Here is a 24,576-nt window from a genome sequence, read left to right as displayed (position 1 = left end):
GTGGTTTGATGGCGCCCTCACGAGACAATCAATCAAACATTAGTCCGTTCATGGCTGGCTTGTGTGGATGTGGATCGACGCGCTGAACTGAGACCAGAAGGTCTGTATGTTTAACAAAACAGGTAGACACATTTTCGTTAACTTTAATTGTTTAGGACGATTAATTATTACAGTTTCAAGATGATGAATTGCCATTAAGAAGATTTGTGAAAACACTGACGGGTGTAGTCCACTTATTCAAGCCCCATTGATTCAACCCCATTGTAAGCATTGAAAACACTAACGGGAGTAACGGCATGCACAGCAGTGACTAAAATCAACATTCTCAAGGACTCAAAACCGGCCTGTATGATATACTTGGGGACCCCATTTTTTGGACATTTTAATCTTGCAAAACTGGTAAGCCCCCCCCAAAAACAAACGCAACACACTCTTTATTGCGCTGACCTTGGGGGAACTGTTCTGTGAGAAAATGTGACTTTCCTATCTGCATGACTCCTATTTCAATATTTTACCGTGCAAATTTGAATCCACCACGTGGCACTTGTTAAAACACTCAGTTTCCCTCAAAAATTTTCGAAACTGAAAATATTGCCCTTTTTTGACAACCCTACAGTTATTGAGCATGATGTCACAGTCATCTCGCAAGGTGAATTTGAAAGTTAAATACGTGTAGCTCTCCCTTCTATTAGAGGAACAGGGTCCCCAAATTTACAGTCCTGCAATAACATGCAAGCCAACATCCCTACGGTTTGTCAAACAAAAATGGAATTATTCTTTGGTCCTGAAACTTTCAATTTCTTTTCATTTTTGGGGGGGGTTAATTGATGAAATTTTTAATTATTCACATACACAAAAAACAACCCCCAAAAGGAGAAGTTCCGAAGTCTGCATTTAGCCATTTTTCAAATTCTAACCCTCAACCGTATATTTCAGCAAGTCTGCTCAAAGATAGAAGCCCAAACACCCATGAATTTCATCCCAGCAATATATTACACAATTTCACCCTTTGGGGGCCAAACAATCTCCTTTTTCAAAAGAATTTTGAAAAAGGAGATTGATTTGAGGAAAATAATGAGATGTGAAATACCGGCAGCCAATATGGCCGCCATTGCCGTTACTGTTGGAGTCTGTGTCAAAATTGTTTCCGATTGCTGTTTTGGGAAATCGCCACGGTAAACATAAAATTTGCCAGGGTGAATGGATGGAGATATAATGGCAATGTTTTCAGGCATAAAGTAAACTTCAACAAAGTTTTATTTTTTTCCTGTAAAAGTTTTGATCAGCAGAATTGGACTCCTACCCACCGAATGCAAGATTCGACCAAAAAATTTCCTCGATCTGCTTTTAGAGATACCGGTACCAGATGAAAGGAATTTTCATGTAGATCCGGGGTAGCATGTTTCCTATAAATTTGATCCATGATCAGAGCAATCTTTATTGAAGTTTTTGGCCGATAAAAAGATTGATGTCATCTGCAAACCGTGATCTAAAAATAGTTCAAAAATTATGTCATCATTGCACAATTGAGCAGCGTATGCATAGTCTGGCATCTTAGCTAGATTGTGGTTTTTGTCCCCGACCTGACTACATGTACTACTGACTGTAAATTAAGGTGTCCATGATAGAGATAGGGTATGACATGACAGCAATCAATATTTGTTCATTACCTTTAGCACCCTGCTGCTATAATAAGGAAATAAAGTCTACCTTTTCAAAACAACTTATCTAGATATTTTGGGGGTGATGTCCTCTTTCATATCACAAAGAAAAGGGGACAGGGCTTTGGTTTTGAGGGAAATTACTGGGTGAAACGGCAGCGTAAATGACGAGGCGAAGAGCTGTGAATGAATATGAATCAGTAAATGTGGTCTGAATCCTTGACCTGGATGAACTTTTTTAATGACATTTAGTATACACAATGGCTGGGTCCGGTAACAAAATGGTGTGATATGGTCATCATTTGCTGAACTTGGGTTAGAAAATTCTGGTTTTCTTTCTTAAATATTGTCAAAATTTTCCTAAACTACAGCTGGTACTAGGATTAAGGAGTGGATACGTTTGAAAAAGTGGACTTCCTTTCCTTATTAGAAACAGGGTGCTAAAGGTAATACACACCTGACTACATGTTACAGGTCCTTGTAGTTTATGACATTTAATAAGAGTAGTTTACTAGTTTACGTTAGGGCTGTGCCGAATATCTGAATATTTGGATATTTGACCAAATATCGAATATTCAAATAGTATTCTTCGAATTTGAATATTTGAATGCAAAATTCATGAAAACAAGGGGAGAATTTTATTTTCTTTTACATGTAAATGAGAAATATTGCACTGTGGAGGCTTGTTTCAGGCAGACTCAAATAAAAACGACAGAAATCTTGCAACGCTTCAAAAATTAATTCATTCATTACAAAATTTTAAAGGACGAGAAGTATTGTTCGTCTCCAAATCATGGCTGGAGATACTCCCAGATGTAAGAAGCTATTACAGTGATTAAAATGTACAGTTTTGTGCATTATGGCAACTGATTTTGTGAACATGGATTGTTCATCAACAATCTGCTACTTGGTATGACTGAATATTCGGATATTCGATCGAATTCAAGGTTGAACGTATTCAAATAGTGAATTATTCGACTTGACTCAGCCGTAGTTTATATACCTATGTAGATACATTGTACAGTAAAAGTTGTGTACAGTGGCCAACATAGCCTTGTACAATGTACATGTACGGTACCTCCATGAGACATCCATAAAATATGCTGCAGGAATGGGCCTACATAATGTGGCTTCCAACAAAAATTGGTGGTTATAGGCCTCTTGCAACTTTGTCACTGGGTGGTTATTGGTCATAGGCTTACTGCAGTTTGCGCTGTTGTGTCAGAAATACAACTCGAGCGTTGAGACTTACTCGACACATGGGACAACTCGATTGTTCACCAAGCTGTCCATTAAAACTCAACTGTTCAAGTGTGAATCTGATGGAGTTTGGAGCATTTCACAGATTGCAGGTTGATGCATTTGTGCAAACTTTGCATGTATTGCGTTATGGTTGCAACTTAACTCATCTGGCATGGCATGCCTTGGGATCCAGTGACGCAGCATGCAGAGGACAGGTGGGATGGTGCCTCAGGTGCACCATACCGATGATCAGTGGCTAATCTGCCATGGTGGGAGGTGGCATGGCACCTCAGGTGCACCATACCGATGATCAGTGGCTAATCTGCCATGGTGGGAGGTGGCATGGTGCCTCAGCTGTACCATACCGATGATCAGTGGCTAATCTGCCATGGTGGGAGGTGGGATGGCGCCTCAGGTGCACCATACCGATGATCAGTGGCTAATCTGCCATGGTGGGAGGTGGCATGGCACCTCAGGTGCACCATACCGATGATCAGTGGCTAATCTGCCATGGTGGGAGATGGTACGGTACTTGTAAATCTGTCCCCCAGTCCTTTTTCTCTATTTGTTAATTTGGAGAAAAGGTGTGGGCGATGTGACTGGAAAGTGCAAGTAAACTTATGAGTCAACTTGTCTCAATTAGTGATTTGTCTCAACGGTCAAGTTGTCAGGTCCATTTGAGGCACGGATGGTCAACTTGTCCCACTGTTTGAGTTGTCTGAACGGTCAAGTTGTCCCAAGTCGAGTTGGCAAAAGGTCAAGTTATCTGAGCCCCAGATTGTTGACGTAGCTCCTGAGGTAGATGTACAAGTACATGTAGGCTTAGCACGGCCCCAACATGGCACCCTTTCGTGGGCGTTATGTACTTCGTGACCCCTGAAGTTTTATTGTTCTTACAAGGTCAGTCCCAAAAGAGTGCAACCAAAGGCCATGTTTACCCTACGTGTACCAGTACATGTACATGTGTAATGCTCACTTTAATTTTTTTGTGAATTTTAGAAATGTCAATTGTGTGAAAATCTAATTTTTTGACTGATAACCAACCATATGAAAAGTTATTCATCTAAATGACACATTGCTACCCAATGATTGCCCTAAAAAAATGTGCTTGCGATGAACTTTATATATATACATGTAGCCATTACATTGGATCTGAACTGTGATATCAGAGACATTTATGCCTGCCTCATCTTAGCCATACCGGTAGCATAGTCTCATGAAACAAGGGCAGTTTGAAACACTTTCATTCCTGCTTAAGTACAAATGTATCACTTGCTTTCTTTTTGACAGGTTGGATGAAGTCAAAGCGGAGTGTTATAAATGCTACTCATGACAAGCAAACCATGCAGAGCAGGGACAACATAACGCAGGAAAAAACAGAACAGTGACACCACAGATCTTTTCAACAAAACCCCCTGCAGTCAAGATGGCAATGAATACCTCCGTCCATCACAACTCGTCAACGACATATTGATGTACATCTATATTACTAATGAAAAGTTGGACTCAAGTACAGTTCCATTGATTTCCTGTCTTCCGAAAATAAAGACGGCTCTGGACAATTTTTATTTACACTTTAGAAGAACATTACAAAAATTTACTAGAAATGGTGCTACTTAGTGGAGCTGTGATGCCAAATGCTGCCAGAGCTTGAACTGTATGGAACCAGCAACTTTCCAGATGATTACTATCATGTAGTTGGTGCCATTGTATTGAGCCTTCCTTGTGTTTAGGAGTTTCTCCCTCATACTGTACACATGCACTGCTATTGAAGGTTGAGCCAGGACAAGCACGATGTTTAAGAAATTGAAAAAGGGACGCGACAAGGAGGTAAAGCTCTTCAACTTTAACCTTTGCATGATTGGCCTAATACCCCTTTGGCAATCAGTGGTTTTGTTTTTATGTGTGTGCAAGGAATTAACCAACTTGTTCAAAACTTTTCCACCAGTGAAGCCGTGTACAGGTTGATGGCTTTGTCAAAACCATAAAACCAGTCCTACGTGTAGTAAGCAATTTTCTTGAAAAGTTTGATGGCAAAGATAGCAGAAGGGCTGTTTTGTGCATATACACAACAAAATTCTTTTGTTCAAAATACGAAGATTTCAACCCGTTTTGAGTAAAGTATCATAAAACTCTTGTCAGAAACCATCTAAGGGAACAACAAACCTGTAAAAAACCATGGGTTTTTGGAAAGATCTGTCCTTCTTGCTTCAATGCATGCATTTCTGGAGGACTTACCTTCATGATTTTGCTTCTCTTTGAATGTACAGTGTAATTCAAGCACCATTGTTTTTCTTTAAATGCAAGCTTTCTGATTTATGTCATCTGTCATCCAGAAAGTGTCAAAACAGTCCTCTACATGTATTTAACTTGGATGGTCAGACTTGCAAAATTGTCATAGGGACATGTACTGTATTTCTGAAGGGCCACTCGGTGTTTATGTTCATGCATGTTTGTGTAGAAACTGTTAAAAATCCATGCTTGCTGGTTGTCAGTTAATTTACTGATGGAAGGCTATTTTTGGCCAGCCAGGCACCTGTTTCAATAAATGGTAGGTTGAAACAGCATACACATACCGTAATTAACATGTACATGTACACGATTTGTGCATGGCTTACCAGACTCAAAACCAAGCTAAAGGTAGAACCAGGGGTATGTTATGGCTTTTTTGGCCATGTGGAGGTTTTTCTTTGGTAATTTTAACTGGGTGAGAATTAAACCTGATGATGAAGTATACAAATTCTCAGAGAAATGGACCAAAGAGAAACAACGCAACTGCTAAAACACAGCCCAGATTGAGTGTATAGCACCTGCAGCTACTGTGGATATTACTGCTCAGGTCATTTTGGCAGAATTATGGAGACTACATGTACCTAACGTACAGCATCCCCAAATCTTGCCGTTCATGTTATCCAATGTGGATATATTAGGCATCTGTACAGCTGCACTAGCAGTTCACATCCATAGTTGTTGCACTTTTGTTTCGTGTTGGATGCATTTTAGCTCCATTGTTTACTCAAAAGACCTATTTCATCTAAAATTGATATATACATTATGATTGTACTTGCTTGCAGTGTACAGACACGTACATGTAAATGTGCATTGTTACTCAACACCATGGTCATGGCTTTGCAGTAGTAATATATTTGTTGACTCAAATGGCTTTCTAGGAGTGCATTTGTACCGTACAACCCCCCAAAATGAGGATAACAGATAACACAGGATTGCTGCCAGGTTATCCATCACCCAACTTAGTGTCTGGAATCAATATCTTGAAACACTTCTCTGTTTGCATTCCATTCCCAGACTGCCTCATTTATATTCACAAAGTGCCACCTCCAAGATCATTTATATAACTCTGCAAATTCTGCATTTGACACAGTCTGTCTTGCTTACTGGCCAACAGTCACTCCAAGAACAAAATAATCAATGAGCACCGGTGTTTGGGGAATTAGATTTGACCAATAGGCTTGGACAATAGCCATTTTCTAAATAGACACTCCACAGACATTGGCACATTACATTGTGCCGACAATTATTGATTGTTAAATCCTTTTACAGGTTTTGTCAGGGCCATTGGGCCTTTCATTCTGTTTGAACACCAAAGTTGTTGCCTTCGAGGCTTGACAATCCCTCAGTCATGTCTTACATGCATTCATACATTTCACATTTACATGTAGTTTTCTGATGTGTTGTTTTCGTACAAATGTTCATTCTAGGAATTGGAAAATATGGGGCCCTTGTGTGGAAGACTTTTCTCATCAGAAACATTTGGGCCCAGTTGTTGGGAATTGCGATTGTCCAGTTTCTGTAAGGTTTTTCCCAGAAATGAATTATCTGAATGTATCGTGGTTCTCATTGAGGATTATGATTGCGTTGCCTCATTTGTTTATTTTGCCATAAATTCCATCTGATACACTTCAAATGATACTTTGTGTTAGATCAGTATTCAGTTGTTCTGTGAAATTGACCGAGGTTGGATTTGAACCTGCTATCTTTGGCATACTATAGCACCAGTGCACCCATCATTTCAACCAAAACAACTGAATCAAAGATGTCAAATATCCTTCTCAGAGACTGATTGAAAGACAACCTTTTAGTTTTACATTTTGGCTTATTCTTTGATAGTTTGTGTTTGCAGTTTCTGTCCTTTACATTGCTTGATCTGTATGATAAACTCAATGCAAATCATATTAGATGAGATTATCTCTTCCATAAAGCTGGTTATTCATTGGTTTAACATTGGACAATACATTTCCTTCACGTTTTAATAGGATTTTCATGAGTACATGTATGTTGAATCATGGAGGTAGTTCACTCCAAGTGTTTGTGTCGATCCACTCCACAGCACTGTACACAGAAATTGCATTGATTTGTGCCTTGATTCAGTTGTGGTGTGGGGGGGGTGTTAGTCCGCACCTTAATTTATTGTGTGCATTTGGTTTTGTTTACCCAGAGAGATTTATTGCACTGGGTTTCTAAGTGGGTAACAAAGGGCATTTATTTACTTAAGATCAAGTTGTGGCTCTTAGAGGGTCTGTGGAGAGAGTGCACAGTTTGCTGAGGAAGGAGAAAGGAATAAATCTTATTACTGAGAATGCCAAGCCACAAATCCTAGACAGAAAGTTGGTGGCCAGCCAAGAATGAATGTTGAGTCTTTGCACTTGATGTATGCATTGAGAGGTCATGTTGTGACCTTATATTTCAATGTAATTACATGACCTCAACATGTATGTTTTCACCTCACTTATAAAGTAGCGTTCAGTTGATATTAAATAAGTTAGATTCCAGTTTTATTAGTACACTTCAATTCCTTTTTTTGCAATTTTTAGTGTCATTTGTACTGCATTTCAAAATGTGATGTTGACATGTTCATTTACATTCAATCCCTTCATACCCAAAGCCTTTCATATAAATTTGATTGTATAACCGCTGTGAAAATAACACACTCCTTGGCAACCACATGTATACCAAACTACCGAGGTACACAGAAGACTTGTCTGCATCCTTCAAATCCCAACCCTATGCTTGACATGTAGGTTGATAGATTGCCAGACAAGTGTCATGACCTGTTAGCCTGCCCAGAAGGCATAAACCAATTAATTCAGGATTCCCTGCAACTGATGGCTGAAGTAATGAGGCAGAAAATGAGAACAAAACCAATAGTGTGTTCTGTACTCCTTTAGAAACTGAAATCAATAAACTGGCATCATGGAGACATGGTAATAGCATGGTAATAGTCAACCACTAATCAATATATTGGCCTAGGAAAATGGGCGGAGGAGGGGGGCTCTTAGTTGGTGTTGTAACGGGAGGTTCACCTGGGCATTGGTCACTTTGGCCAAGTTGGCAGGTTTAACAAACTCAGGGCGGAGGGGTCAGGGAGAATGCTTTAATCTTTTTGAGTTGACCCACTCTGGGTAAAAGGCTTTTCACATTTTCATGTATGTAAAATGTGAAACTCCTCGAAATGAATTTGAACGTTTATTTACTTATTTTAAGTTTGTACTGAACATTTTTTCAGTACTATTCTGTCTGGAGTATTACTGTGGTTTTGGGGATGTGAAAAGTCATGGTTGAAGTTTAATTGTTTAGTTAAAAGTTTAAGAATGTGTGTTTGTTGCTGAAGCAGTGCATAGTCATGTGACGTTGATTTTTATAATAATAATACAGAAGAAACAATTGACGAGAATCTCTTCAACATTTGTTTGACATGTTGAACATTCTACTCATCACTTCCTTCACTTTCTACTCTCTTTTTTCGTTCTGTTTTGCCAGGGAGAGTGGGGTAAGAACGATGAGAAGGTGATGCAAGCCGTAGAAGATGGAGACATTGAGAAGCTCCTAGCTGCCCTAGGCAAGAAGGGCACTTCACCCATCAAGATGGACCCCGAAGGAAGAGTCCCGTAAGAAAACATTGAATCTAGAGAGAGGGTTTGAACCCACCCTGGGCATCATGGTGTGTCCCTGACTTACTCATTTTATCAGCCGAAAGGCACCTCCCTTAGCAGCATCGATTATGTTCCCCAACCATGCTGCACCCAAGTACATTTCACTGCTGCTTGATTCTGTTGGATTGACATTTAACTCCTTGGACGTGTTCCTCTTGAAATCTGTTGCATGTAACAATGAACTTATGGTAGCTTGGCCTTATTGGATTGACAATTAACTCTAAACAGTCGGCAAATTTTGCATTTGTTTGATTCAGCCACAGCAAAATAAGGCGTACCGGGTAGTTGGAATCAATTAAATTGTCACCAGCAACTTGGGCTTTTTGATTGTGGTGGATACTAGCAGAAAACTCACACGAGTCACTGTCTGATTCTGTGGGATTCAGAAGGAAATTCCAAGAAACGAGGGGTTTATAGAAGATTTCCATAATAGTGCTAAGTTAGAGATAATTTGTTCAAATCCATCTGGATATCATGATTGTTCTTGAGCAAGGCACTCTACTCCAAAAAAGTCTTTCAAAACAGCCCCCACCAATGAGGACAAAAGCCATTGGTTGAGTAGAGACCCAGCTTTCTTTCAATAAATCTGTGCAAAATCTTTGACATTATGCCTCCAAATCCTTGTCGAAAGGCACCTTTAAATAAGGCCCAAAAGTCTCGGGTTTCTGGTCAGGAGCTGTTAGTGGTGCGGCGAAGCTGCTTTTTTCTATACCCTTGCTTATTTTCTGGAAATGATGTACATGTACATACATGTATAACGCGTGATGTCCATCGCCACTGCAAGGGCACGTAACGCTGGTCGTTACTGACACCAAAATAGATGAGCCCCCGCACTTTTTATTGTTTAAAAGCATTTTCAGCTTGTACATGTACACAGGACATAAGACCACCTTGTTTGTCTGGTTCTGTGATACAGAAATGACGTCATCTTGAAAAGAATGCCTGATTACATGTATGGGGAACTAGAGGGAGTCCTTTACTGTACGTACCCCATCAAAAACATGTTAAAATTACGCAGAAGCAGGATTCCAGAGAATTAAGCAAGTTTGGCAGCTTTTGGTCAGTGTTTTATACCAAGTAAAAAACTTTTTTATTTTGCTGACCACAGGTACAGTAACATGCATGCTGACCAGAAATCAGAAACTTTATTTTGAGGACCCAAACGTCCCTTGATATAATGTACAACTGCCGAGGGATAGAGCTTACTTACTGTTTTAGACCAATAAAGTGGAATAATGAAAAGTGAAATGTGAGTGTGAGAAGACATGAAATAATAGAGATCAAGCCCTGACCTCAAATTGCTGAAATCTGTCCAAGTCCATCCGAAGCGTTTGGTGGGCATTGCTGGAATAAAGAGGATACATTTACAAGTACAACCTAGACATGTCTGACACACATGTACATGTGTGGCTGAATGCTCAAGAAAAGCTGAAATACAACAAAGTAGCCATTGAGTTCTGTAAGATGGAGGATTTTCAAGTATTTAAGAAAGTTCTTGCATACAACATGTACAAGATAAGCAGGTTTTGTGAGGCCTCAAAAATTTTCTCCACCTGAGCATGAGGTATTCTTGCATACTGTTCATGTACACATATTCATAAACTCATACACCCACTTTACATTGTTCAGTGCTAACAGAAGGGAGCTTTTGTAGGCTCACAACCCCTATAATAACAGATTTAAGATGACAGCTGATACAACACGGCATCTATTCTTGTAAGACATCTGTTGACACAGGAGGAAGCAACGGTTTAAAATATAAAGCCGTGACTCATGACTAAAGGAAGTGCCAACATCCAGGCTTGTGTCCTGTGGACAAATACTCAGACACCCAACAAGACTGGCTGTGATTCTGAGCTGTATTTCTGGTCATCTACTTTCATTGTTAGAATCGTTGTTTTCAATTAGGCAGAATTTTCAGCTGTGCGTGTTTCCTTCTGGCCTAAGGTGGTTGAGCCAGGCAGCATTAAATAAATTGCTTGTTTAGGGTCGTACCATCAGTCAGAGGGCTGTGGACTGTGTAGCTTTTTGGCCAGTGACCCTTTGTTTCTCTCGGCCAAACTCTTCTTACACTTAAGTATTGCTGTGACATTTAGTCATACTCAGTTCATGATGAAACTCAGGAATCAAGTCTTGTACCAACAAGTTTTCAGTAGTTTGGCCTTACATGTACTTGGGTAATTTCAGAAATTAGGGGTCCATGTTTTTTCGTGTCCCTGTCACTGCTGACATGATTTTGTAAGTTCACAACACATTTTCTAATTTCAAAGTGTGATGAATTAACACCAATTACCTGCCAAACAAATAGCAATAGTTTGAAATCAATTCCGGTGACATTTTCATGTCAAATAACAAAAGTCAGATGTAATGAAAATGTCACTTTTCTGGACCCCTAATTTCTGCAATTACCCACCTCTCTGAATCCCTGAAAGTCTTAACATTGTGGGTTTTATATAGCTTTTTGGTAGATAAAGGACCCTTTGCTCTGTCCACCACGGTGTTACAGTACATGGGGCTTACTGTTGTTGGCATAGATGGTATTCAAATATCCCACCAAGGATGCAAAAATTGAAGTATTGAAGAAAGAAGGATAACTCATATTGAAGTTGCCTTTGACTACTGACTGATCCATTTCTATTGGCTCTGTGCATGAAACAAGAAAGGGCACTTTGTTATTACCTAATAGCGATTTCCTGTTGGGCTGGAAAACTGAATACTGCATACTAATTCACATACCTGTGGTGCAGGTTCTGCACAGTACTTTTTCAAATTGTGCACTCCTAGGCACGGATCCGGGAGGTTGAATTCTGTGAGACAAAAAAAGGTTAAACTAACGAAAAAAATAAAGAAAAGTGCACCAGTACCATTGTTTACAATTTATGTCATGTGATGTTTCATAGCTGTTTCCGCTTGTCTGCAAAAATGAGATATTAAAAAACAATCCCAGGCCTGACCCTCCCCCCTTGGAAAATTTCCTGGAGCCGCCCCCGAATCCCATTGACTCAACAGCGCAGAAGTGGTATGCAGGCGTGAGCCTAAAGTCTCTCTTTGTCGTTGAGGGAGCACTTATACACAGTGTTCATGTGGTATTTTAGCAGTGAGATGTGGCATTCACTTACGACTTGAGGTAATTACTTTCTGATTTGCAGGTTGCATCTTGCGGCAGAATTGGGTCAGTTTGGCTGTCTGGATATCATGATTCAGCATGGAGTGACTGTAGCCGCTGCAGACAGCCAAGGTAATGGTTTAATAGCTTATGAAGCTTCACAGCTGTGTCTTGGGCCATAGTGATTAGAGCTTGACCGGAACAGATTAGGCAGACGGATGGAGGGATCCAGGGGAATTACGCTGTACCACTAGCTTCCAGGCATCCAAAAACAATCCTGCATTTGTTTTACTTTAAAGAAAAGTTATGACCTGATTCAAAGGATTTTCCAATTGATATTGCTATGCATGCTGGGAAAGATCCTCTCCCGGGAAACACTACTGTGATTGTTCCAAGATTAGAATCCTCTGGACCAGAAACTTATTACGACTTGTAGATAGGGACAGTCCAGCCTCATTAACCCTAACAGTCCTCAATCCTTCACTTGTTGGAGGATTGAGGACTGTTAGGGTTAATAAGAATGCTGTTAAAACAACATTCTGCTTTTAACAGAAAAATTATTTGTTCTTTGTTGTTGATATTTGCGATAATACAAGTTTCATGTTGTAATACGCTAAGCTGTTAAGTCCAAAGAACCTCCAATTAATGAGGTTGGACCGTTAAGACAGTCTTCCAGATATGTATGCGTACTTGTTGACATTTTTCCTAAAAAGGGCAGGCCTATAAGTTGGTTTGTTTGCTTTCTCTCACAGTGTTGAATTCTTTATTGGTTTTGAAAATCATTGCAATATGTATACATCTATGTAATGCAGGCACGAGGTCAAACTATAAAAATAAAATGTAACCCTTGCATTCAGGAAGAACATAATTATTGATGAATGTATCACATAAGGCGGAAGACATGTCCCGAGGTTCAATCCTCTACATCCCCAGGGGGTGGGGTGAAGTAATGGTGGGGGTAAGCATAAAGAACGCCAGCAGGATTGATGTCCCTGCACTGTTGTATTTTCACAGGAAATTGTTGTTGGCTCAAATCGGTTGGAAACCTTTGGACCGCCGATTTGACACAGGTTGACATTTCTGAAATAAAGGGCACTGGCTATTTTTGTGAAGCGCTGAATTCTGTTGATAAGCCATGGGTATCCCAGCCTCTGGCATTTCTCTGCTTGTATCCAGACACAAATGATCAATCCACATGTACTGTAACACGTAAACTGTCCCTTTGGTGGGCAAGTAAGCTCAGGGGATTCCTGTTTTGAATGAGAGAGCAGAAGAACTGTTTTCTACGCTGTCTGCAAGATTTAAAGCAAATGGAAACTACCTGTATGGCACAGATGTGTGCCTGTAGGCAAGCATGTGGGTTACTTACTGGGGTCGGTCAACAAATGGGAGCCTGAAGAAATTACTAGCAAGTTGCCTGGAAGGCAGATCACAAATGCAAATCACCTTGACTATTCCTGTTCGTTGGCCTACCCGGTCAGCCTTAAACTTCAAAGTTGAGTGAGATTATAGCTGCAACTTGAGATCTAGCCAGCACGGAAGCAGACTATCAAACAGGGAAGCCAGCAAAGAAACCATCCTACCAACACTCCTGCGGGCAAGAAAACCATCAATCCAGCCAGTGTGTAAGCTAGCAAGCATGCAAGCAGGGGAGCTACCAAACAAGTCAAGACACCAAGAAGCAAGCATAGGAAAGCCATATCAGTACACCAGCTACAGGGCAGAGTACCAGTGATAAACTGCGTGTCCTGTGAATATTCATATCTCAATTTTTGTCTCATGTACCAGGTTACACGGTGCTACATTATGCCTGCATGGGTGGTCACACTGACTGTGTCCAGCGTCTGGTTTTAGCCAACGCTCCTGTCAATGCCAAGGAACTCACAGGGAAAACAGCTCTCCATCTCGCTGGTAAAGAGAATGTTCATAGTTTTGTTGAAGTAGCCTGTCAGGTTCCAAAATTTGTACAATTCTCATGATGTTGAAGTGAAGTCAACCTGAAGTTTTTCCAGTTGGGGCTTAGTTTGATTTTCTTTAAGTCGTCGTTGTTGAAGGAGTACTGCATGTTCTTAAAACAAATCTGTGGTCAAGCAGATTAGACGTTGCACAATATTAAGTCATGTCACTTGATCTTGTACCTTCATCAAGTGATGATGTCCATCTTGTCCCAATTTAGGATTCCACACATGTCGCTGTAGTTTTCTCCTTTTGGCAAGTTGTACATGTATGGTATGCCTCCAGTTGTTGATTCTAAGTGGTCTGAAATGTGAAAGCATTGAACCGTACGCATTCTTAACTCTCTAAATTTTGATCTGTTTGTAAAATGGAAGACCGGATAGGTTTAGATCAGTAGACTTGAATTATTACCAATATTTACTGTTGAACTCCACATTAAGTAGTGTCAGATCCTATTTGTGTTTTACCAGAGACAATTGACATGTATGGTTGTCAGAATATTACATGGATTCTTCAGTATTCATGTGTACATTTTGTCCATCTTTTATTATGTGACGGACATGCATTTTGCGAAAATTTCAGTCATGGGAAGTTGAAAGGTTGGTAACTACAGAAATTCAACCTGTAGAACTGACCACATTAATGATATTGTAGGATTGGCAACTTGGAATACATGAAGTCAGTAGATTTTGAATCTCACAATGTCTTACCTCTGGTTGGATTGCTGGAAGCAGCATGTCTTTTTGGCAGTGACTAATAAGTTTGCAGTTGGCATAGAATTAGAGCATGCGCTGACAAGCTTAAAGTGCAGACGCAGAGTAAAAGCGCATGCAGTGTAAACTCATTGGTTCTAATGTGAGATAACCAGACCTGTTCTGCATCAATACCTGAGCTTTCCTCGTCACACCTTGCAGTATTCTCTTAGGCACCAAAGAAGTCAGTAGGAAATGACGCATAGGTTGAATTTAAGGAAAGGAAACCACATGGTTTTCTGTGACATAATCAAAGGCAAAATTGATACCTCAAGGTAGCAAAGCAGGTTGAACAGCACAAGGCTGAGAGATGTCAAATTTATCTACCGTAAGATTCCATACCAGATTGGAAGGCATTTTTCACCCAAAATATTTCACCTGCGTTCATATAGCGCTATGTACTGATGACCTATTTCTGTGTTCACCACGGTGCATTAGTGAGATAGAATGATCTCCATTTCTAAAAAGCCCTCGTTTTTTCTAACTCTTTCTGTATATGTCTTTGACATGTAAAACATCAAATCTTTAATTGGTCTGATTATTTTTTTTCTTCCTGCTGCAAGTTCTTGGTGGTCACTCCGATTGCTGTAAGGTTATACTGAAGGCAAAAGCATCAGTCGATGTAACTGAAGAAGTAAGCATACTAACTCTTTATTAAAATTAGATAAAGGAATCAATGATGCCTTTCTGGCTGAGGCATATTTCACCTGCTTCCAACCGGTATCCGCCCATTGAACATTTGTTAAATTCTTTGTCTGTATTACATACTGCTTGAATCAGTCGGAAATAAGTTGCCAAGAATGCACTTTCTAATCTACATTGTCAATCAAAAAACTGTAACACAATCATGGAGATTATACATACACAAGCAATTCCTTGTTCTAGTGGTGTCAATCATGTACTTTTATGTAATGAGACAGGACATTTTTCTGACTTATGATAATTATTCCTTAATACCATGATGGTGGGAAGGCTGGTTTTGTTGTTCATACACCGTCTCACCAAAGTCTTAATTACCCGTTTCCTGTATCTTGACTGCAGAACACAGAAGGCCGTAAGTTAACTCAGGGCCTAATAACCACTTCACACCCTGGAGAAAGGCATTTTGGGTCATTGGTCCTAAGGAAAGACATGTGGGCAGGGTTTGAACCATCCACCTATCCAAATGATTACCTCGTCTTCCTTCAGACTGGCCTATCATGTGCAATCTGAATGTACTTGTATTTCTACTCTTGTTTGGATTCTTGCCTAGTATGGGAAGACAGCATTGATGATGGCCTCCCAGCTGGGTCATCTAACCATCTGTAAAGACTTGATAGATAAAGGGGCCAACGTGAATGCACAAGATCACTTGCAAAGGTGAGTCCATTATTCCAACACATGTAAATCTGATTAAGTAATTCTTATTCTTCGTCTGGAGTGTCAAGAACCCTCCTGAAACTTCCAAACTCCAACCCAGTGTAGAAAACCATTGGTTGTATAAGAATCCAACAAGATCAGGTGATGGATTTGGAAAATGTGATTTTTAAGATTAAAGATGTAACAATTCTGTACCTGTGTAAATAACCTAATATTTGAGTTTGAGCTCCATTGATGACTCTTGTGAAAAACTTAAAATATGTTCGGTTTTCAGTAGGAACATAAAGATCACCTTTAATATTTTTGATCTCAACTTTTCAAAATGGAAGTGAACCTCCCAGAAAACATTCTGAAGGCTTTTGAGAATATCATATACCACTTGAGTATCTGCCAGTGTGCTTCTCTGTCATGTTTATGGCTTGACACCTGAGGGCAGGATTTACCTCATACAGTTTCTCACTTTAGTTTGATTGAAAAACATTAATGTAAAGAAAAGTTGTTAAAATGCCCTACCATTGTTATTTTTCCCATTCATAATACATGGGACACCTGTCAGTGATATCTTATAAGACTTAAAGGTTTTCATGGTGAAAGAAACTAGATCTATAGTAAAGATTGCGGTAACACCATGTATTTATCTCTTCTTTGAGTATGTGTGGTTCTGAGAAGAACCGGGGAATAACTCGACGTTTCGAACAGTGTACTCTGTCCGTCTTGAAGACGGACAGAGTACACTGTTCGAAACGTCGCAAGGCAAATGGTAACCAATAAGATTTAGTTATATGAATTGATATTGTGTGTACAGGACTCCACTAATGATGGCTTGTGAGAGTAACCATAAGGAGGTCGTGGATCTCCTGGTCAAGCGGGGTGCACGGACTGACCTAACAGATGCCCAGGGTTTTGATGCCGCATACTACGCCGAGGGAAGCGGCGTTGATGACTTGAAGGAGTGTTTAGAGTCAGCACCGTCTGTAGCCACCTGGGATGTCAGTAAGTGGGAGGCTTTCTTGATTACGGAGTGGTCTGATAGGCTGCCATGTCCTTGCTTAGTCTTGTGATCAGGGATAGGGTTAGGTAAGGAGGAGCGTAAGGTTAGGATGGGGTTAGGGTCAGAGATCAAAGTTCAGGATAGGCTTTTGGATTTAGGGCTTTTAAATGCAATACCTTTTCCCAACCACTTTCTTTTCCTCTACCCACAAGACCCCATCGCAATCTTAAAAAATGTATAAATGAGAGGAGAAAGAACCCTTGAAATTGTCAATTTTCTGACCGGAAACATTGCTCAGTTTATTATGTAATCTACATCATAGAAAGAACACTCAATTGAAGGAATGTTTTTACAGGTTTATTTCAATGAAGTCCATCTAATCAGCTGTTTATACTTGTGACCTATCACAGAGGCACACAACGAGACAGATGATGAACCCAAAGCAGACTCCATTGACTATGTCGACCGCTTTGATGCTGCTAGATGCGAGTCTCCTCATCCCAAATCACCACGGCAACAGGCATGTAAATTTTGGAAATTTTCCAGTTAGCTCTTTGTGCATTTTGGTAATAAATGTCTCCAAGTTGTCAACAAAACTTGCCTTACGTACGTCTGTGTGATTTGGCTCGTAGTCTTTCTCTGACCTGCTTAAAGATGTATTCTTGAAATGTTTTCAAATATGTTCGGGATTCTCCTTTACCTTCAGCATCTGGGAACATCAGGCCCCAAGACACTCACTAATTGGGTGTACATGTATGCATGACTTTATAATGAGGGCGCTGTTTAGTGTGCAACCTTCACATGAAGCACAGGAATATCGAATGGGTGCTCTTCAAACATCAGCTTTTCATTCTAAGCAACCAATGAAGGATTTCTTTCCAAAAACCTTTCAAAAATTAGTGGATTGAATCCTGTGGCTTATGAGTTGCTTCCAATATCTCGAGAGCCAAGTGTGAGTGGTGTGCTCTTCATGTAATTAATTGCCGACCGAAACCTGAGTCTACATGTAGTTGATGTCAAGTTTATTGGCTAACATTGCAGACATGGTCTTAAGACTGGATTGCACTTTATTATTGTCATTTTGTGATGTTTACTTCTGCTGAGAAATGAAAAAAGCTCGGACTATCAAGGGACTGGATTAAAAACCTCTGTCAAATGGTTTTCACAGAATGGTAATCTTCAAGAGGTAGCTGTGGTAAACCAGCATAAGTCTGCTGCATCAACCAAGTCAGTGCAACAATCTAAGGAAATCAAGGTTGGTCAAGTTAGTGCTTGGGAACGTTCTTGATCATTGCATGTTTTGCCTGGGAGTCTGTGGTTGCCAGTCACCACAAGATCCAACATTGACATTGTTTGATGGGACTAGGTCCCGTTGCCTCAACGTGGCCAGTTTCTTTGGCTGCTGTTGATTGTAAAGTGCATCAGACACTTCCACCTGATGCATTGTGCTGTGTCTGGCAGGGTTAACCCTGCCTTGGGGAGAGCTGACCTGTTGGATTTTGTGGTGACTGACAACCACAGACTCCCAGGCTGTTTGGCCTTTGGGAGAGTTGACCTGTTGGATCTTGTGGTGACTGGCAACCACAGACTCCCAGGCTGTTTGGCCTTAGGGAGAGTTGACCTGTTGGATCTTGTGGTGACTGACAACCACAGACTCCCAGGCTGTTTGGCCTTTGGGAGAGTTGACCTGTTGGATCTTGTGGTGACTGGCAACCACAGACTCCCAGGCTGTTTGGCCTTAGGGAGAGTTGACCTGTTGGATCTTGTGGTGACTGACAACCACAGACTCCCAGGCTGTTTGGCCTTAGGGAGAGTTGACCTGTTGGATCTTGTGGTGACTGGCAACCACAGACTCCCAGGCTGTTTGGCCTTAGGGAGAGTTGACCTGTTGGATCTTGTGGTGACTGACAACCACAGACTCCCATGCTGTTTGGCCTTTGGGAGAGTTGACCTGTTGGATCTTGTGGTGACTGGCAACCACAGACTCCCAGGCTGTTTGGCCTTAGGGAGAGTTGACCTATTGGATCTTGTTACACTGGGCAGGCAAGCCACATTGACAAATGATGCAGACGTCTGTGGCAGGGTTTCTAGCCAAAGTACCGTGGAGAGTTAGGGTAAATGTAAATCGTACGTCACAATTGTGCACATTAATAGTTGTAGAATTGTGCGTATCATAAAAAATCAGAACTATGAGGCACAGGTCTTTTGGGATGTCTAAATAGAAATTATATATATATATGGAAGTAAAAAGGAAATGATACTTAGGTGCATGCCAGGAAGTGAGGATGTGTGAAATGATTCAGTCGTTTATTTCAGGAAATGGAAGAGGAGAATGAAGTCTTGTACGAGGAGCTGAGTCGTCTGACGTTAGATCACAAGAAAGCCCAAGAGAAGATTAAAGCACTGGAGCAACAGCTCCAACAGACAAGCATGGTGAGTAAGGATCCTCTTTGTATGAGTCTAGAATGTGGAAAATAACTCCTGATATCACAGAGCAATTACAAAATCACCAGTCTAAGTTTTTAAGGATATTGAGTTCTATATGAGAATTGGCTGGAAATGTCTGCAGTGTTTGTGAGAAGTGTAGGGCTTGTTGAGTTTGTCCGTTGCAAGCTATTTTCTGGAGCATCCCTGTACTTGCAGATTAGTTTCAAGCCCTGGATGGAAGTCTCACACATTTTTTTGGACCATTTTCCACCCATTTCAGGTGCATGGAGACAATCTCAGGAACCAAGAGTTTGAAGAGGAGGTCAGTCCATCCTTTCAAATAAAGCTGAACCACAGAAACCCCAGGTCTCATAATAGCTTTAGCCTTCAAGAAAGATTGGTCAGAAAGTGCCTGACTGGCAGAATTGAACCAAGTTCTAACCGCAGGGCCCAATTTCTTGGCGCTGCTTCAGAGTAAGCAGTAAACTTGTGCTTAATTCAGCAGAAAATTTTGCTAGCCTTAAGGGAGCATCTCATAATTCGGAATGGTCGGAACTTTCCCACTGGAATGCCGTGCTCTCATTCCGGAACAGTCAGCCGATCCGTTGGGAACGTAACATTCCACACGGAAGTTATGTTCCTTAGTGAGAATGGTCTGATGTTCCCGTCGGAACATAGCTTCATATCGCCCATGCACAAATCTTAGCCAATGCCCCAAAACAGAGCCTGCTGTGACAAACGAGCGTAGGTAAACTACTTTGCTTTTATGATAGGCCTAATTTTGAATAAGAATTGGAAGTAAACTGAAGATGGAAATGTGATGTGGCAAAATTTGTTAATCCGATGATGGCAAGTTTGTTTTTGACGGAGATACAAAGTGAAAATCTCTATGTGCTGACTTCATACAGAGTACATGTATATGTCAGTGTGTGTATCACTGGGCTATAGGCTGCAATACCAACGTCCAGCTTAATTGCCTTAGTCGTGTCGTTCAACCTTTTTCTTGATATTTGAGGACCTCACCCCGCACCCCTTCAATTACAGGTTAGGTTTTTAAATTGTCTCTGATATGATGGAAACATTGCGATGATAAATCCGTCTATCATGCAAGCCTAATGATGAAAAAACACTTGCGAGTACAGACGTTAACATTAACACAATAAAATTAACGGTGCCCAGATATACTCTAACTTCATCGCATGGTAAGCTATGTCATGGTGAATGTGTTAAAGAAAAACAGGAGAAAAGTTAACCTTCATGAGGATTAAATCACAAAATGCTACGCTCGAGCTGCCGTCCTTCATATACAGGGTCTAGAAAATGAATGTGGGAAATCTTTCTTCCCGATTGCGAATGTAAGAGCAGGACTGTTCCACTGGGAACACGTGATCCCAATGGAACGATGCCTGGGACGTGCCTATGCGGGCATGTTCCGATGGAACACCGGCGTTCTAGTGGGAACAGTCCAACAGAATGGGAATGTTCCCAATTTTTAACACGCTTTCTAAGCGTTGTTCATAGCAGTGCTTGGCTTAGTTGTGCTTTAGATTGTACGTACAAAGAGATTTCCATTGTTTGGCACTACGCTAAGTAATTTTTTCCTCCAAGGTCATCGTGCCTTTTGTTTTGCTTACTGTTTACGTTCTTCATGATATAATGCACATGGAGCATCTGTCAGCACCATGAAATTGGACCTAGGTAGTTATTAAGAACCTCGCTGACCAAATCCTACACTTCCTTACATCTTGTCCTTATCAGAATCTGGATGTTACACTCCATGTGAAACCAAAAATTTCAGATCTGCTTCCTTTTTAGTCACACAGATGCATGTGTTGGGCTAGGATAGACCGAGGATGCTAGGAATAAAACTGGAGAGGTTCTCTTTATATAAACTTGTTTATGGCCACTGTAAAGGAACATCCTTCAACAACTCCTTTTTTGCATGTTCACAGAATCCATTTAAATTCTTTTAAAAATTGATCTTTTCTTGCCACGAGAAAAAGAAACTTTTGCATGTCCCTGCACCAATTCATCAACCCTAACCGTCTAGGCCCTTTAGGCAAGGATACACTTTCAATCCTTCAAAATCCTCCAACTGCCCCCATGAAAAAATTGGATACAGCCCCAATCCTCCAAAATCCTCTGATATTTCTCAAATATGTTCTGCGGAGGGGTGCCCACTGCCTTCAAAATCCTCTGGCAATTCCTCTCATTAAGTTGAGGCGATGCATCCTTTGTAATCAGCTATGAAAAATTTTGCCATGCAACCTCAATCCTCCATAATCCTTCAAAACCGCCAGAGGATTTTGAAGGATTGAGGATGGTTAGGGCAGATACAGCTGATTTGTCTTTGCAACTTGCCAGTACTAGGTTGTGCACAGAAATTCATGTTTTGCAGCTTGATGGTCCTTTTGTATTTTTGATCAGTTTGAAATTCTGAAGAGGAATCTTCAAATGGAGAAGGACAAGAGAACCCAAGCGGAGACCGCGACAGAAATGCTGAAGGCACGCCTTGCATCGATGGGGGTGAGTCATGACTGTGTATACAAACTCCTGATGACAGTCAGGCTGCTGTGGTAGTTTCCTTGTACCTGTAAGAGGCCCTGATTTCATTTCTAGGTGTAGGGTCCTACTGGGCATTTAGTCCGTGCCTGGTGGAGTGGTTGTTTAAGGACTTGTTTTACAGGGTTTTGCTCTTTAGAAAGTTTGAATTGCATTTTTCATCGCTTATCAGTTTGAAGAAGAGTTTGAAGAAAGAAAAGTTCTGACAGGAGTCATGAATTACCTGATTTAAAGTAACCAACACCTTCCTTTGTCTCCCTCACATGTTTTTCTGTAGCCTCTTTTCTTTCTTAAATTGATTTACCCTACATGTTGTATATTAATTGTAATACATGTAAGTAGATCAATTACTTCTATGATTCAGATCAGTTTTATGATTCAAGTTATTTTGACATGCTTTTAGGAATTTATGTACTGTGCTTTTAACCACTTCGCGCCGGGGCATTTATGAATGTTGGCAATCCTGGGACGGGATCATTTTCAATTTTTCATTTCAAAATTATGTAAAAATTCCTATCTTCATTTACTGGACACTTACATCCCTACAAAGGACTGTCTGGTTCTACTCTAATCTGACAGACAACATCTCTTGACGCTGGAGTATTTCAGCCAGGCTTGCTGCTTTGCAAAAAGAGCCCAGATTGTGTGGTGTTACATAATTTTCTTTTGTTCACGAACCTGGCACAGTGAGCTGTTGACCTCTTTTCAATAGGGGCCAGATTAGCGTGCAGTGGTGCTGTGTGGCTCATCGCTGTGGTGGAGCTCTTTTGTCCCCGGTGCCAATCCGCTTGCTGTAAATGCCCCAAACCCTGGTATACTGTTTCAAAACAAGGCAGGATTATCTCCACTTTTGAGAGTGAAAAACTGTCTGTAATTCCCAGCAGCCTGGTCTTTTGTTATGAGTACGGTCTTTTGTTACAAGGCCCTGTTCCCTTTGTCTGATTTCGGAGACCCGGCCACGCGTATAAAGAATACGTATCCGGTACAGGAAACCCCGGCGGCAAGTGGTTAATCATGTTTGAAAATGGAAACATCCATTGTAATGTTTAAGTTGTTAATTTCTTATTTATGTTTACTCTAAACTTTACTGAGTAATTTCAGTCTTTCTTGTCCTTCTTTTGTTTGGCAGGGTGATGTCACTGAAGATGAGATTGACAGTAACTGGGGAGATAGTGATGATGACCTTTTTGACCTTCCAGGTAAAAAGCCCAGTTTGGAAGATACAGAGGGGTTCTTCTGCATGAAGCCTAATTGGCCAAAGCTTGACAGGATTTTGTCATTTCTGAACCCATTGTCTGACAGGCACCGGTGGTTCAGCTGTGAAAGTCAAGTCAGCCAAGAGGATTGATACAGCAAACAGGTTAAGCAGTGAGAGTACAGGACTGGTGGCCATCTTACGCAGTCAGATAGTATCTCTACGCCAGGAGAATGAAGAGCTGAAAAAGAAGGTGAGTATTAAATAATCCATTCAATCTGCAAATGTGATAGAACTCCTTGAATATAATTTTTTACACCCCTGATTTACCATACTAAGCTCAAGTTTTGTTAAGAAAGGTTTCTTTTTAATTACCTGTGCATTATTTCTCTTCTCCAATATTGCTGATCCAAAAATGAAGATAATTATCAGCAAATCATTTTAGTTAGTCATTGATTATGTGAGTTCTGTTTGTTACTTTCTGCCGATGTCCATTTTACACATGTAGCAATTTCAGTTGAATTTGTTTTTGATCTATTTCAGAATGTGGCCAACGCATCAACAGAACTGGATGATAGCCGAGTCTCACAGCTTGAAGAAGAACTGTCCTCTCTAAGGCAGGAACTGGATGCTGTGAACGGACGTGACGTGGTCAACGTGGAAGAATATAACGAACTGAAGGAAGCCAATAGGTTGGAGTTGGTAGAACTCCAGAAGAATAACGGTATTTTGATGGAGGAGATTGCTAACATGTCTCAGAGGGTGAGTGGTAGAGTGTCTAAGACTGACTCCAGCCCTTTCACTACAAAAAATACTCAGTTACCTGCAGTGGCATATCAAGTTTTTGGTGTGAGGGAGGGGGAATTCAAAAGCAAATGCACTTTCAAACTCATTCAACATGATAGTGGGGGAGAGAAATATAGCCTATTTATTTGATAATTAAACAGACCAATTAGTTTCATTCCTACTCGGCTATGAAGTATTCTCAGTCAAAAAATATTTGTACATGTAAAAAAAATGTGAAAAAAAAGTCTTTTTTGGGGGGGTCACAACCCCCCACTGGATACGCCACTGGTTACCTGCAGAAAAGTTTTCCAAACAGTCACATTGGACTGCAACAACTGTAGACTCTCTGTGATAGAATTCTTTTCTCGGGGAAAGATATATCTTAACATTTTAATAATGTATTGGTAAGTATATAAGTACTGCAGAATTTGACGCTTTTGTAATGCTAATTTTGGAAGACAATCTTCATAAGTTCTCAGTTTTGATACAAACCCACAAGTTAGGCTGCACTTTAGTGTGACTTTGGCACCAGTTTCATATATGCATTGCACAAAAAAGTGTATATTGAAACTTGTTTAACAAAAATCA

The 24,576-nt window shown here is 40.6% G+C and overlaps 1 protein-coding gene across 2 annotated transcripts in view; it reads left to right on the top strand.

Moving 5' to 3' along the window:
* The first annotated feature begins 12 nt into the window (after positions 1–12).
* LOC110985848 (uncharacterized) overlaps positions 13–24,576 on the top strand; it is a 30,785-nt gene continuing 6,221 nt past the window's right edge. The window contains exons 1-16 of one of the 2 annotated variants that reach the window (XM_022247243.2): positions 13–100; positions 4,194–4,733; positions 8,682–8,809; positions 12,004–12,092; positions 13,749–13,871; positions 15,232–15,302; positions 15,921–16,027; positions 16,833–17,020; positions 17,429–17,538; positions 18,187–18,273; positions 19,335–19,451; positions 19,726–19,767; positions 21,873–21,971; positions 23,137–23,206; positions 23,310–23,455; positions 23,746–23,964. In XM_022247243.2, the coding sequence (XP_022102935.2) occupies positions 4,698–4,733; positions 8,682–8,809; positions 12,004–12,092; positions 13,749–13,871; positions 15,232–15,302; positions 15,921–16,027; positions 16,833–17,020; positions 17,429–17,538; positions 18,187–18,273; positions 19,335–19,451; positions 19,726–19,767; positions 21,873–21,971; positions 23,137–23,206; positions 23,310–23,455; positions 23,746–23,964 (1,632 nt within the window). In that variant the 5' untranslated portion in view covers positions 13–100; positions 4,194–4,697. Of the gene's footprint in view, positions 123–4,193; positions 4,734–8,681; positions 8,810–12,003; positions 12,093–13,748; positions 13,872–15,231; positions 15,303–15,920; positions 16,028–16,832; positions 17,021–17,428; positions 17,539–18,186; positions 18,274–19,334; positions 19,452–19,725; positions 19,768–21,872; positions 21,972–23,136; positions 23,207–23,309; positions 23,456–23,745; positions 23,965–24,576 lie in introns of both variants that reach the window. The other variant, XM_022247244.2, reaches the window with a different exon arrangement.

This window comes from Acanthaster planci, linkage group LG05, assembly GCF_054643075.1.
Source record: "Acanthaster planci isolate LZ-2023a linkage group LG05, COTS_SCS, whole genome shotgun sequence".
Taxonomy (NCBI): Eukaryota; Metazoa; Echinodermata; class Asteroidea; order Valvatida; family Acanthasteridae; genus Acanthaster; species Acanthaster planci.
Note: the sequence above shows the minus strand (reverse complement) of the source record. Positions and strands in the feature narration are given on the sequence as shown.